At 36.4% G+C, this 12386-nt stretch overlaps 1 protein-coding gene across 1 annotated transcript in view; it reads left to right on the forward strand.

Moving 5' to 3' along the window:
* PDE10A (phosphodiesterase 10A) overlaps nucleotides 1-12386 on the forward strand; it is a 270323-nt gene that overhangs the window by 170603 nt on the left and 87334 nt on the right. The window contains exons 6-8 of the mRNA XM_057490292.1: nucleotides 8246-8386; nucleotides 10333-10488; nucleotides 11785-11835. Of these exons, the coding sequence (XP_057346275.1) occupies nucleotides 8246-8386; nucleotides 10333-10488; nucleotides 11785-11835 (348 nt within the window). The remainder of the gene's footprint in view (nucleotides 1-8245; nucleotides 8387-10332; nucleotides 10489-11784; nucleotides 11836-12386) is intronic.

Genomic DNA, 12386 nt, shown 5'->3' on the forward strand with positions numbered 1-12386 from the left:
TTACCACTTCCTTGAAAAGTATCTTTGCTAAATAGAGAATTTAGGTGGATAAATACTATCTCCCCACATATTGACTAATATAGTTCATTTTGGTTCTTTTTCAGTTTATCTTAGTTGTTCCTTATAGTATTTTTCATTTGCTGGACATATTTTTAAGCTTTTAATCTTGAAATGTATTAACTATCTCTTTTATTTTATCTTATGTTCTTTCTGAATTTACATTTCTTGGCTTTTGTTTCACCCACCTCTCATAGATATGACTTATTTTGCTTATGTGTTTTATTTTATTTATTTTTAGTTGTAAATCAAATTCTTTCCTGGGCCTTTTAAGTGGATATTCTTCTTTCAAATTTTTTTAATGAAATAAAGTTGACATACAATAGTGTATCATATTATATAGATGTACAACGTAGTGACTTGATAATTAAATCCATTTCTAGATTCTTGTGATGGTAAGTGTAGTTCCCCACCACCATACAAGATAGTACAGTATTATTAGTTATATTCTATATGTTGTACTTCCATTCCAATGACTAACTTATTTTGTTAATTCACTCATCCTCCACCCTCTCCCTGCAGTAAGCAACAGTCTGTTATCTATATTTGTGGGCCTATTTCTTCTTTGCTTGTTTTATTTAGATTCTACCTATAAGTGAAATCATACAGTATTTATCTTTCTCTGCCTGGCTTATTTCACTTAGCATGATACCCTCTAGGTCCATCCATGTCATCACAATGGTAGGATCTTTCTTTTTTATGGCTGAGTAATACTCTATCATGTGTATGTACCACATCTTCTTTATTCTTTCATCTGTTGATGGGTATTTGAGTTGCTTCCATATCTTGGCTATTGTAAATAATGCTGCAATGAACATGTGTGTGCATATATCTTTTCAAATTAGCAATTTTGTTTTCTTCAGATAAACTCCCAGAAGTGTAATTCCTGGGTTGTATGGTATTTCTATTTTTAGTATTTTGAGTAACCTCCATATTGTTTTCCACTATGGCTGGACCAATTTACATTCCCACCAACAGTGTAGAAGGGTTTGCTTTTCTCCACATCCTTGCCAGCTCTTGTTATTTCTTGACTTTTGGATAGTGGTCATTCTGACTGGTGTAAGGTGATAACCTTATTGTGGTTTTGATTTGCATTTCTGTGATGATCAGTAATGTTGAGCATCTTTCCATGTGTCTATTGGCCATCCATATGTCTTCTTTGGAAAAATGTCTATTCAGGTCCTCTGCCCACTTTTTAATTAGATTATTTGTTTTTTTGTGTGTTGAGTCATATATTTTGAATATTAGCCCCTTATCAGATACATATTTACAAATTTATTATCCCATATGGTACACACTGTCTTTTTGTTCTGTTGAGGCTTTCTTTTGCTGTACAGATATAGTTCCACTTGTTTATTTTTGCTTTTGTTTTCTCTGCCCATGGGGACATATCCGTAAAGAAATTTCTCATGCTGATGTTCATGATATTCTTGTCTGTTTTCTTCTAAGAGTTTTATGGTTTCATGTCTTACATTTAGGTCTTTAATCCATTTTGAGTAAATTCTTATGTATGGCATAAGAGACTAGTCTTGTTTCTTTTGCATGTGGTTGTCTGGTTTTCCCAGTACCATTTATTGAAGAGACTCTCTTTTCCTCATTGTACATTCATGGCTCCTTTGTCGTATATTAATTGATCATATATGTGTGGGTTTATTTCTAGGCTCTCTCTTCTGTTCCATTGATCCCTATGGTTCTCTTCTTGTGCCAGTACCATACTGTTTTAATCACTGTACCTTTGTAATGTAGCTTGAAACCAGGGATTGTGATATGCCCCCAGTTTTGTTCTTTATCAAGATTGTTTTGATCATTCAGTCTTTTGTGGTACCATATACATTTTAAGATTATTGGATTTAATTCATTGAAAAATGCTACTGGTGTTTTTTTAGGGATTGTATTAAATCTGTAAATTGTTTTGGGCTGGTTGGCCATTTTGACAATATTAATTCTTCCTATACATGATAATGGGATAGCTTTCCATTTACGTGTGTGTTCTTCAATTTCTTTCATCAGTGTCTTATAGTTTTCAGAGTACAGGTCTTTCACCTCCTCAGTTAGGTTTATTCCTAGGTATTTTATTCTTCTTGATGCAATTGTAAATACATTTCCTGATTTCTCTTTCTGCTAGTTTATGATTTCTAAATAGCATTAAAGCACTAAAAATTAAACATAAGATTGTGGAATTCATCATGAAAGTATGTACAAGTATAATAGGCCCAGCTCTTAAAAGAAAAAAAAAACCTTATTCTAGGTTAAAAACATTCCACAAATTTCTTCTGTTTTATAAAGGCACAGGTAAAGTGACTTAGGAAGGATTGCAGATAAAAAGGAAATTTTAGATGGAGCAACCCTATTCCAGAAAAATGTAGACTGAAGGGCAGTAAGTGCCATGCCACAAGATCCATAACAAAGTTAAATTCAGGGAGTAAAAAATACTAAATTGGGAAAGGAGGCCACTTGTGGTTTGTGAACTGTTACAGTCTATAGTAAGGTAGAGCTATTTGAAATGTATACGGTAAATATTTGGTGCACTGAAATTTATAAAGCAAAACAATCACACCAAAAAAAAAATGAGCAGAAAAATAATGATAGTATTTTTAGTTATTGACAGATCAAAAATACTATTTAGAGACTATTGGTAATATCATTGATTAGGTTCATCCAGAAAATGTATATGTTAAACTCAGTATATTACATTAGGATTTGCCAACTTGGGATCCCTTTCTTTTTTGGGTTACACCCCACTTGGGTGCATTTAGCCCCCATTTAAGAATTTAGATCCCCATAATGGCTAAAAACATGGAAATTAAACATAAACAGCATGTCAAGTAACTCTTTATACAAACAAAAAAAACAGTTACAGTTAGTGCAATATTCAGAGAATAATGTTTATGAAAATAAATTAAAATACTGTTAAAGCTCTGGGCAGAGTTATTCACAGTGAATTCAAAGTTACATTTATCCAATAGATTGTTTTTTGAGGACTAGCCTTGCTCAGGCAGGTGTAAACCTGGGTGCAGTGGCAAGCCAGAATGGGTCCACCCCCACCCCACTCCCACCCCGTGCTCTCCTTGTTCTCATTCCACTGGGGGCAGCCCCGCAGGAGGGCATGTGCTGCCAACACTTTCAGACCATGGAAACGGAAGGAAAACTTCCAGTCAGTAGTTCAGCTTTTGAGAGAATTTTGATTCTGGAGTTGGATTGGGTGAGTTCTGTTTCACCACTTTGTGATTTTGATGGGATTCTTGAACTTTCTAAACCTTAATTTAACCTTCAGTTGTTAAATGTTAATTTAAGAATGTTACTCACTCAGCACATCATTTAAAACACCTGCTATGTACCCAAATCTGTGCTAAATTGCTGAGCATAGCCAGATAAATACAAAATCATTCCTGTTACCAAAGGATATACAACCATTAGGGGAAATAAATGAATCCACAATTAATTATAGTAGGTGGTCTTAACTGCCATCAGAGGGGAACTGGGTGTTGGGGATACTGACTTTGAAGAGGCACGGGGGCCAGGTCACATTAAAAAGCTTGGAAGAACTCTCATTTAGCAGATATGAAGGGACAGTAAAGGACTTTTTGGGCAGAAAAAACAATCTGTGTGAAGTCTAGAGTTAGGGAAGGCAGAGGGTTATATTTATGTCCTGACCCACAGCGGTGTCTGACACATAACAAATATAAGGCACTCTTGAAATATTTGTTGGATAAAACTAATTTTTCCTTGATTAAGATTTTGCTTAGTTCAACTTTCAGTGTTTGTAACAGTTTCTCTCTTTCATACTCAGTCACATTCCTCAACTGACACGTAACATACTTTATAATGTTTTAACTATAGGTTTTCCTTTGAAAAACTGTACTTAAAGAAGTTTTAAATTCTGTGGATAAAGTGGAGGTTCTGATGGCCAGGATTCTCACCTGGCCCTGGTCGGCTTGCTCACTACACACTGTGGGCAATACATTGCTATTGACTCTATATAAAGAGCTCTGCCCAGTGCTCTGGGCAACATGCTGGCACGGCCCGACAGCTGAAGGGCTGCAGGAAAGCAGAGACTGGAGTGGCAGCAGCGACAAGGACAGAGACTGAGACGGCTGCAGAGGCCAGAGAGGCCCAGAGAAAGAGACTGGCTTGCTGCATGCAGATTTTCTCTGAGTGGACAGGATTCTAGTGATTAACCTGCCACCATGGGAATAAAGTTGAGTATAGCCTTTTGTGGATAAAATGAGGGTTCCTGTGGCTGGGATTCTCACCTGGCCCTCATTGACAAGCTTACCACACAAATGTGGGCAATACGTTGTTGTTGACTATATAAAGAGCTCTGTCCAGTGCTCTGGGCGACATGGTGGCAGGGCTGCAAGGCTGCAGGAGAGCAGAGCAGAAGATGGCAATGTGGACAGAGAGGCCCAGGGGCAGAGACGGGCTTGCTGCATGCAGACTTGGTCTGAGTGAACGGGATTCTAGTTATTGACCTGCCACCGTGGAAATAAAGTTGGGTATGACCCTTTCACTCCAAGAACATTCTACTGTCGTTTCTTTGGTCACACTGGAGTTCATAGCTTGTCATATATTGGTTTTAGAAACCAGTTTAGAACCAGTAGTTCAGAGCAAGTGTGTGACTTACTTAAATTGCACAATGACCTTTTGTCTTTTTGTTTTTAAGAATTATGCAAAGTTACCTGGTTCAAGTTCCAGGTGAATGTGAGACTAGTTGCGTCCGCCCAGCTGCAGAGCTCTGAATTCATTTGCTCTCCAGTGCCATCTAGTGTCTTGTAAGAAAAATAACTTAATGGAAAGCTTAAATATATTTTTTTGCTTCTTAAAAAGTATTGGTAAAATTTCACTGGTTGTGAATTGAAGCCTTAACATAAAAATGGAATTTAATGAATAATGTAATCCTTTAATTGTATGGGGGAAGAAAGATAAGAACAAGTTTGTTACCAAGTAAAGTACACTTACCTATTTAATGTCAATGAACCAGATTTTCCCATTTCATTAAAATATCCTATTTTTTAAAATAAATTGTGATAGTCTGTTCTATTGTTCATTTTCCACCAAGTATATTTCTCCAGTCCTTATGCCAAAAATCATATGGCTTGATTTTGAAGATCCCTATTCCCTTTGTAAATTTCCCTAGAGCTTACTTACACCCATCTTTTGTTAATGCATTAATGCAGGGCCCTTTACCAATGAGAAAGGCAAAATGTATCTTATGCAATACATTATGGTTATTTTGGAACATTGTTAACCCAAAACAAGACTTGACTTGCCAAATCACAAAATTTTGTGATTTATATAAGTTATAATACTATAAACTTATTAACAACAGTGTGGCAGACAAACCAAATGGCACAGAATTGAGAGTTCAGAAACAGACTCTAGTATACTTGGGGATTTACTATATGATGAAAGGGACAGTGCATCTAGTGGGAAAAGACTGTTCAATACTCAGCTGTCCATTTGATGGTTTCTGTGAATAAATTAAGGCCAATCTAATGAACTTTTCTATATCCCTGAACACGTGCAGTTTGGCTTACAGTTTAAGGTTTGTTACTGATTTTTTTCTGTTTGCAGTAACAGCTGGCGATTAACCTGTTCAGCTACACAGATCATACAGACCATGCCGTTAAGAACACACAGTTCAACCCAGGCATTGGTCTGTAATCAGAAATAGATGCTTCAGAGGGAGCTTTTGCACAGGTGAATTGTATGGAGTAAAATAAAAACAAAACAGTGAGCATACAAAGGAGAGAAAGTGAAAACACATCAGAAACAAGTATCTGTCGTACCTTGCTTCATTTCCCTTCCTGCCTGAACTTTCAGCTTTCATGGGACAACTTTCTCAGTATTTTGTTAGCACTTGTCCTTGGTTTTTTTGGAAACATTTCTATTTATAAATATGAATAAAAATCATAAGCTAATTAATAAGACAAGCATAATCTTCCTAGTGTAAAGAATTGTTTAATTTGTTGGTAATTATTTATTATCTACAAGTTTTCTAGATCCAATCAAGTAATTGAAAGATTTCTAAACCTTGTATCTTCAGGAAGCCTGCTATACAGGATAGCCTTCCATATACCTTAGGTGCTGTATTTGCTTATCTGTTTCTTGTGCATCATATAAAAACTCTAAATAGGGGCAATAAATGTTTCATAAAATTAAATAATCTTCCAATAATCTAGGAATGTAGAAGCTATTCTATCATACTGAATTATGAAGCTAAGCGTAACTTGAAGATATTATTAAATTCAGACTCAAAGGGCAGATGGCAAAGTCATCCAAAAGGGTTGTCTATTGTGTATCTTCAAACAGCAAACAAATAAAGCCAACAACTATTCAAAAAAAAAAGTCCGAAATTATTGCTGGGAGCTTGCTCAAGGGTTTTTCTTCTATTACTGTCACAGGAAGTTCCTCAAGAGTTACTTAAACCACTCGGTTCAACTTAAGTTCATTTCCTGCCATCCTGTCTCTGTTAAAGAAAAGGAATGTTACTCAGCATCCTTCTTATTTTTAACTGTCTCATAGTTTGAGAAAATCATTGTCAGTTCTGATTTTTCTTCAGGCTAAATATACCATATCCTTTAGATTTTTTCTTGCAACCTTCTTCCTATTCTTGAATCATTTTTCTATTCTCTCAATCTTAAGAAAGGATGGCACACTGAGTTGTATTGTGACAATGATAGATACTGAATCTAACGAAAGTCTGACTTCATTTATGCCATATGTATATTGGTGCGTAATGGAATCAGAATTAGTTCAGAAATAGTGACACTGATTTCTATCCTCTTTAAAAATAAGGTAAAATTGTTACTTATCATCTTATATGTTGTTACACTTCAAAAAATCTTTGAGTGCATACTTGTAATTGAATATTTTAAACGTAATCCTTGAAAAAAAAACACTTAAAATATATTTTTCACAGGCATGTACCTAATAGTAAGTACTACTTAAGCACAGTCCTTACTGGTACAGATACACTTGGGAAGAATACTATTTTGAACTTGGCATTTAATCTTTAGATCATGATGATCTGTTTAAGGCCACCAGGGCTGTACCAGCACTTTGCTTTCCTTCTTCTCCCAGTTGGTGAAGAGTTCAGACTTACAGGGTTCACTCTCTTGTGCTTATAAGTAGTATTTTATTTGAAGAAAGAGTTCTCTGACACTGCAAAGCTTGGAAACCACCTACTAAGATAATAAATAAATCCAATCCAGTGTCTTCCCATAGGACTAACTCAGTAATAACAAGTATTAATAGGAACATGTTTAGCTTAAGAGGATTGTCTAACACTTACTGCCTCAAAAGGTCTCAATTTTAAGTCACAGAAATTCAATTTAAGATAAAAATAAAGGGTTAAGAGACTTTGCCTGAACCTTAGTATCTTTCAGATTGCATAGGTAATCATGATACAGCTGTGTCACAGTAATGTCCTGTCCTTAGGTGACTTTCCTTTTTGGCAAGCAATTCTTAATTTGTAGAAACTTATATATATGATTGGATTTAGTAAAAGTCATATCTTAAAACATTTATTTTTAAATAGTTTCAGAACTTTGTCCTCCTACCAACTCATTTGAAAGGGAAAGATATACACAGATAGGTCCAAAATTTTTTGTGTGGAAAAAGTGAAGTTTTTATCAAGAGTGTTCTGAATCTATGATTTTATAGGCTGACCAATTTAAGGAATGGAGTATTTGAGTCTTAGAAAAAGAAAATTCTAAGGAATATTTTTAAAGAAATATTTAAGAAAGAAATATTTTTAATGAAAATGAAAAAATAGAGCAAACTCACTTTGGCTTACAGCTTCTGATCCCGTCTTCAGATCCATGTGCCGAGTCTGTAGGGGAGGTGGGGCCCACGTGTATCTTTTTCTTGCATGAGACTATCTTGAGTGCAAGGAGAGCTTACTTTTTTTTTTCATTTTATTATTTTCTATGTATCACAATAGGCTATTTTAAGAGGTTTTCTGTGGCTAGATCGTCGTGTCCTGTATCTAGCCTCTATTTTATGCATATTGAAAATAACAGGATTTCACCTCGATGTTCCAGTTTGGTCATCTCACCTTTCCTCATTTTGTCTTCTTTACGTTGGCTTACAGATTTCTTGTGGCTATTAAGAAGGATCTCGGAGTCTTTCTGTATTGTGCCAAAGTACTGGAAAGTTTATAAACATGTTCTTTCCTTTTGGCTAGAGTCTTTGTGTGTTCACCCCACCGGGAATCAAGGAAGGAAAGCCCCGGCTCATCCCTGCTGGGCCCATCGCACAGGGTACCACTGTCTCTGCTTACGTGGCCAAGTCCCGGAAAACATTACTAGTAGAAGACATCCTTGGGGTAAATGGCTTTGTACTCTTTGGGGCATTTTAACCTGAAGTATTTGTTTAAGAAAGATGATATAGCCTCTTGATGTTATGATTTAAGCCATTTTAGGAAAGCATTAAAGCAAGATACAGATCAGTAAATGAACTTTTGTGCTCAGAAAGTCATATTTTATATATCCACTAAGAGCTAGATTTGATAGTTATTCCAACACAGGCCAGTAGAGTTAAGCATAAAAATTTATGTTTATATTCATGAAACTAAAGGATTACTGTTTTGTGTTTCATATCCTAGTTGGATAGGTATGAATGAGTCAGCCATTGCTGTGTGACACAGTACCCAAAATTTTAGTGGTGTTACACAACAACCACTTGTTATTTCCTGTGAGTCCATGGATTGGGCCATTCTGATGCAGGCTGTCTTTGGTTGGGCTTATGCACCTGTTATCAACAGGCCGTCACTCAGGAGCTGGCTAGTCTCAGATGGCCTTGGTTCTGCATGTGTGTCTCACCCCCCAGTTCCTGGAAAGGCTACCTGCCATGTCCTTATGGTGGTTACAGTGGTCCAAGAAAAGTGGAAACATACAAGTGGTTTTCAAGCTTCTGCTTGCATTAAATTTACTACCCTCATAAAAGCCAAAACAAATCACATGGGCAGGCCCAGACTCAGGGTGACAAAGGACAGAGATATAGGGAATTGTGACAAAAGGGATCCCTTACTGCAATTTCCCATAGTACTTGTGAGCATGGTGATGAAATATCACTACTGGAGCTAAGACTGAGAGTGATAGGTAGGCCGACAAGTCTATATGTGTACTGCATCCGCTCTGAAAAAGTGCTGCATGGGAGGCATGAGAGCTGGTTTTAATTTTGGTTTTGCCACTAATTATCTGTATGATCTTGAACAAATCAGGTAACTGGTTATTTTATCAAAAAACAAAAGAAAAGTGGTTAAAAGGAAGTGTTCCATGGTATACTGAAAATTGGCAATTAATCATTAAACTTGTTAAGAGACTAGATCTTAATTATTTCCATCACCAAAAAGAAAAGATAATTATATGACATGATAGAGATTTTAAATAGCACTACAGTGGCCATCATATTGCAATGTGTAAATGTGTCATATCAACATAGTATACACCTTATACAATGTTATATGTCAAATATATTCAATATAAAAAGTAAGTGTTAAAAGTAGATACTATAGAAGTTGTCATTTGAAAATGTTCTGTTGAGTATGCAAACTTTCAAAAGATCCATAAATTACAATATAGATTTATACTATTTTTGATTAATGAAAAGCTTCTTACAGAGAGCAAAAATTGAATAAATAGAATTGTTTTGATATTATTAATTCATTTGATTTCTGTGTGTTTCTTTGAGTGATTTACAAGCTAGGAATTTTTAAGACCAGTTTCGTTTGTTATGATAAGTAGTTAATAATTATTGGATGATTCGTAAACTTTATATGGGCCTTTGAGGTTTAATTAAGGTTTAAGTGCATGTTAATCATGAACATACACTTTATGCTTATTCTAACTTAAAAAATAGAACAATTTTTATATATAATTTGCTTCATATGGTGCTTGCATTTGGAGTATTTTTCACTTGTGACTTACACCTTGTAAAGCCTGTGGAAGAGTTCTGGCACATAGAAGGTGAAGCATTAATAAATGTTAGCCCTCATAATTACTTTTATTATGGCATGAAATTAATATATGTTAATTAAGTTCTATACAAAGTTAAAAAATCATTAGAACAGTGTTTGGGTATAGGTTCCATTATGGTAAACATAAACATTTTCTTAAATATGGTTTATAGTGGCATCATTTGGTTTTCCTTTGAAAAGGACTGTTTATTCTTGATTACAAGCATTAGGCAATTTCTGATGGAAATAAAAATCATAGCTTAGTGAGTCCATGACTTTCACTGAATTCTTATCTTTCCCCCTTGATTTTTCAGGATGAGCGATTTCCAAGAGGCACTGGACTGGAATCAGGGACCCGCATCCAGTCTGTTCTTTGTTTGCCGATTGTCACTGCAATTGGTGATTTGATTGGCATCCTGGAGCTGTATCGGCACTGGGGCAAAGAAGCCTTCAGTCTGAGTCATCAAGAGGTGGGTGAGGCCTGCACACTGCTTGTTAGGGTTTTCAGTTGTGCCTGGCACATTGGAGGTGCCCCCTGATATTGTTCAGTGAATAAATTGTATTTAAAACCACAGTTTACTTAACAGTGTTTTGATACTAATACTGATATTTCTTAAAAATGTCTATTTTTGTTTTGCAGTTATTTGGAGAGGAAATTGATTAAAATAGAAATAGTAATTTATTTGAGTAGAAATCCATTTTAACAATAACAATAAAAGTTTGCCGTATTATGAGTCAAATAAAGTGGTAAGATGACTTTGGAATTTTCACCTTCTGGTTGTCTTTATGTTCTTAAAATTGTCCTCTTTAGAGTGTATGCTGAATAAAGGTTCCGGCATCAGACACATTTAGAGAACAATGAGTGACACTCACTCTTCCCAGAATCAGAATTGGCTCATTAAGTGTACTATACATACTACAGTGACCTGCCTGTCACAGCTAGGTCCTCTCCGGGGGGTGTCCTGTACTCTCACCAGGATGACCTGTCTCCTGCTCTCCCTCCTTCCCTGCAGCATCAGACCCCTTGAGCAGGGCCGACAGCTCCACTGCAGAGCCCGGGCATCTGTTCTCCCCCTCTTGGACTGCCCGTGTCCTTGTCATCCTGCCCCCAGCCACCTTCTTCAGGACTGTCCCCAGATGTTGCCCTGAAAATGGCACATAGGCTTGGGTGGCTCCAGGCTTGTGTTCTCTTTCCCTCTGTGATGCATTTTCTCTGTAGCCCCTGTCTCCAGTTAACACACTGTGCACTACACCTGTTTTCTTTCTGGTCCTGGTCTTCTGTGCACTGCGCCCTCGGGCCATCCTGCTGTGGGTGCTGCTAGGTTGGCAGCATCTAGAACTGTTTTTGGTGCTTCCAGGCACCCAGAAAATGTTTGTTAGGGGAATAATAAAAGTAGAACAGCTGTAATTGGAGGACTTGTCAGCAAAGTTTTAGAAATATCACATCATCCTAAAGTGGTCATTATAGGCCTTCTCAATACTAATTTGTTAAAATGAAAAAAAATAATTATTTTATGTTAAAATCATTGGCCAATAGCTCCTGTAATCAGTCTATTTTGTTTTTATCCAAATTTAAGGGCATTAAATCCAATTTTAAAGATGCAGAAATGTAAGAGAAATCTTGTGTATATTTGACATTTAGTGTTTGGCAACATATTCAAAAGCTCAGAGACCTCAGAAAATTCTTTGTATACATTTATACTTAAGTGCTGTGGTTGGGATGTCTGCCTGGGGCTGAGAAGAATGTATTTCGTACTTTGTTTCAGGTCGCAACCGCCAATCTTGCTTGGGCCTCGGTAGCCATACATCAGGTGCAGGTGTGTCTCGGGCGTGGCAAGGGGCTGCCGGAGTGTTTTAAGTGCAGCACTGGGAGCGGGGTGGAGCTTCACAAGGAAACTAAGGCTTTGGTTTTGAATATTAGGTCTCTTGTTAGTTCTAAAATTTTTTATCTGTTCACTTGTTTACCAACTCCTTTCCTTTTCATAGCCATTGATGCGGTAAGCAGCATGCAGGCCCTATGGTTTTCTTTTCCCCCGAAAGCCCAGGAACAGTTACCTCCTGGCCACCAATGCTGGTATTTTTATGGCCCATTTCTTAAGTTAAACCGTTCTCTACACTAAATGGCATGTGAAAACATTCATCTTAAATTTTAAGACACCTGGTTCTCTTGAAAATATAATCTAATTTAAAAGATCACAAACTGCACGGAGTTTTCTAGTAACTAGACTTTAAAGTTCAGGAACATGGCAGCAATATTATTCTACTTTTTGTCTTCCACTTCTTTTTGTTGTCATTTCATTTTTTTAAGTCCATTTCAGCAAACTTTGGTTGGTGGAAGACTATATGATAGGAAGAGCAAAGAATACAT

The sequence above is a fragment of the Manis pentadactyla genome, chromosome 12 (assembly GCF_030020395.1).
Source record: "Manis pentadactyla isolate mManPen7 chromosome 12, mManPen7.hap1, whole genome shotgun sequence".
Taxonomy (NCBI): domain Eukaryota; kingdom Metazoa; phylum Chordata; class Mammalia; order Pholidota; family Manidae; genus Manis; species Manis pentadactyla.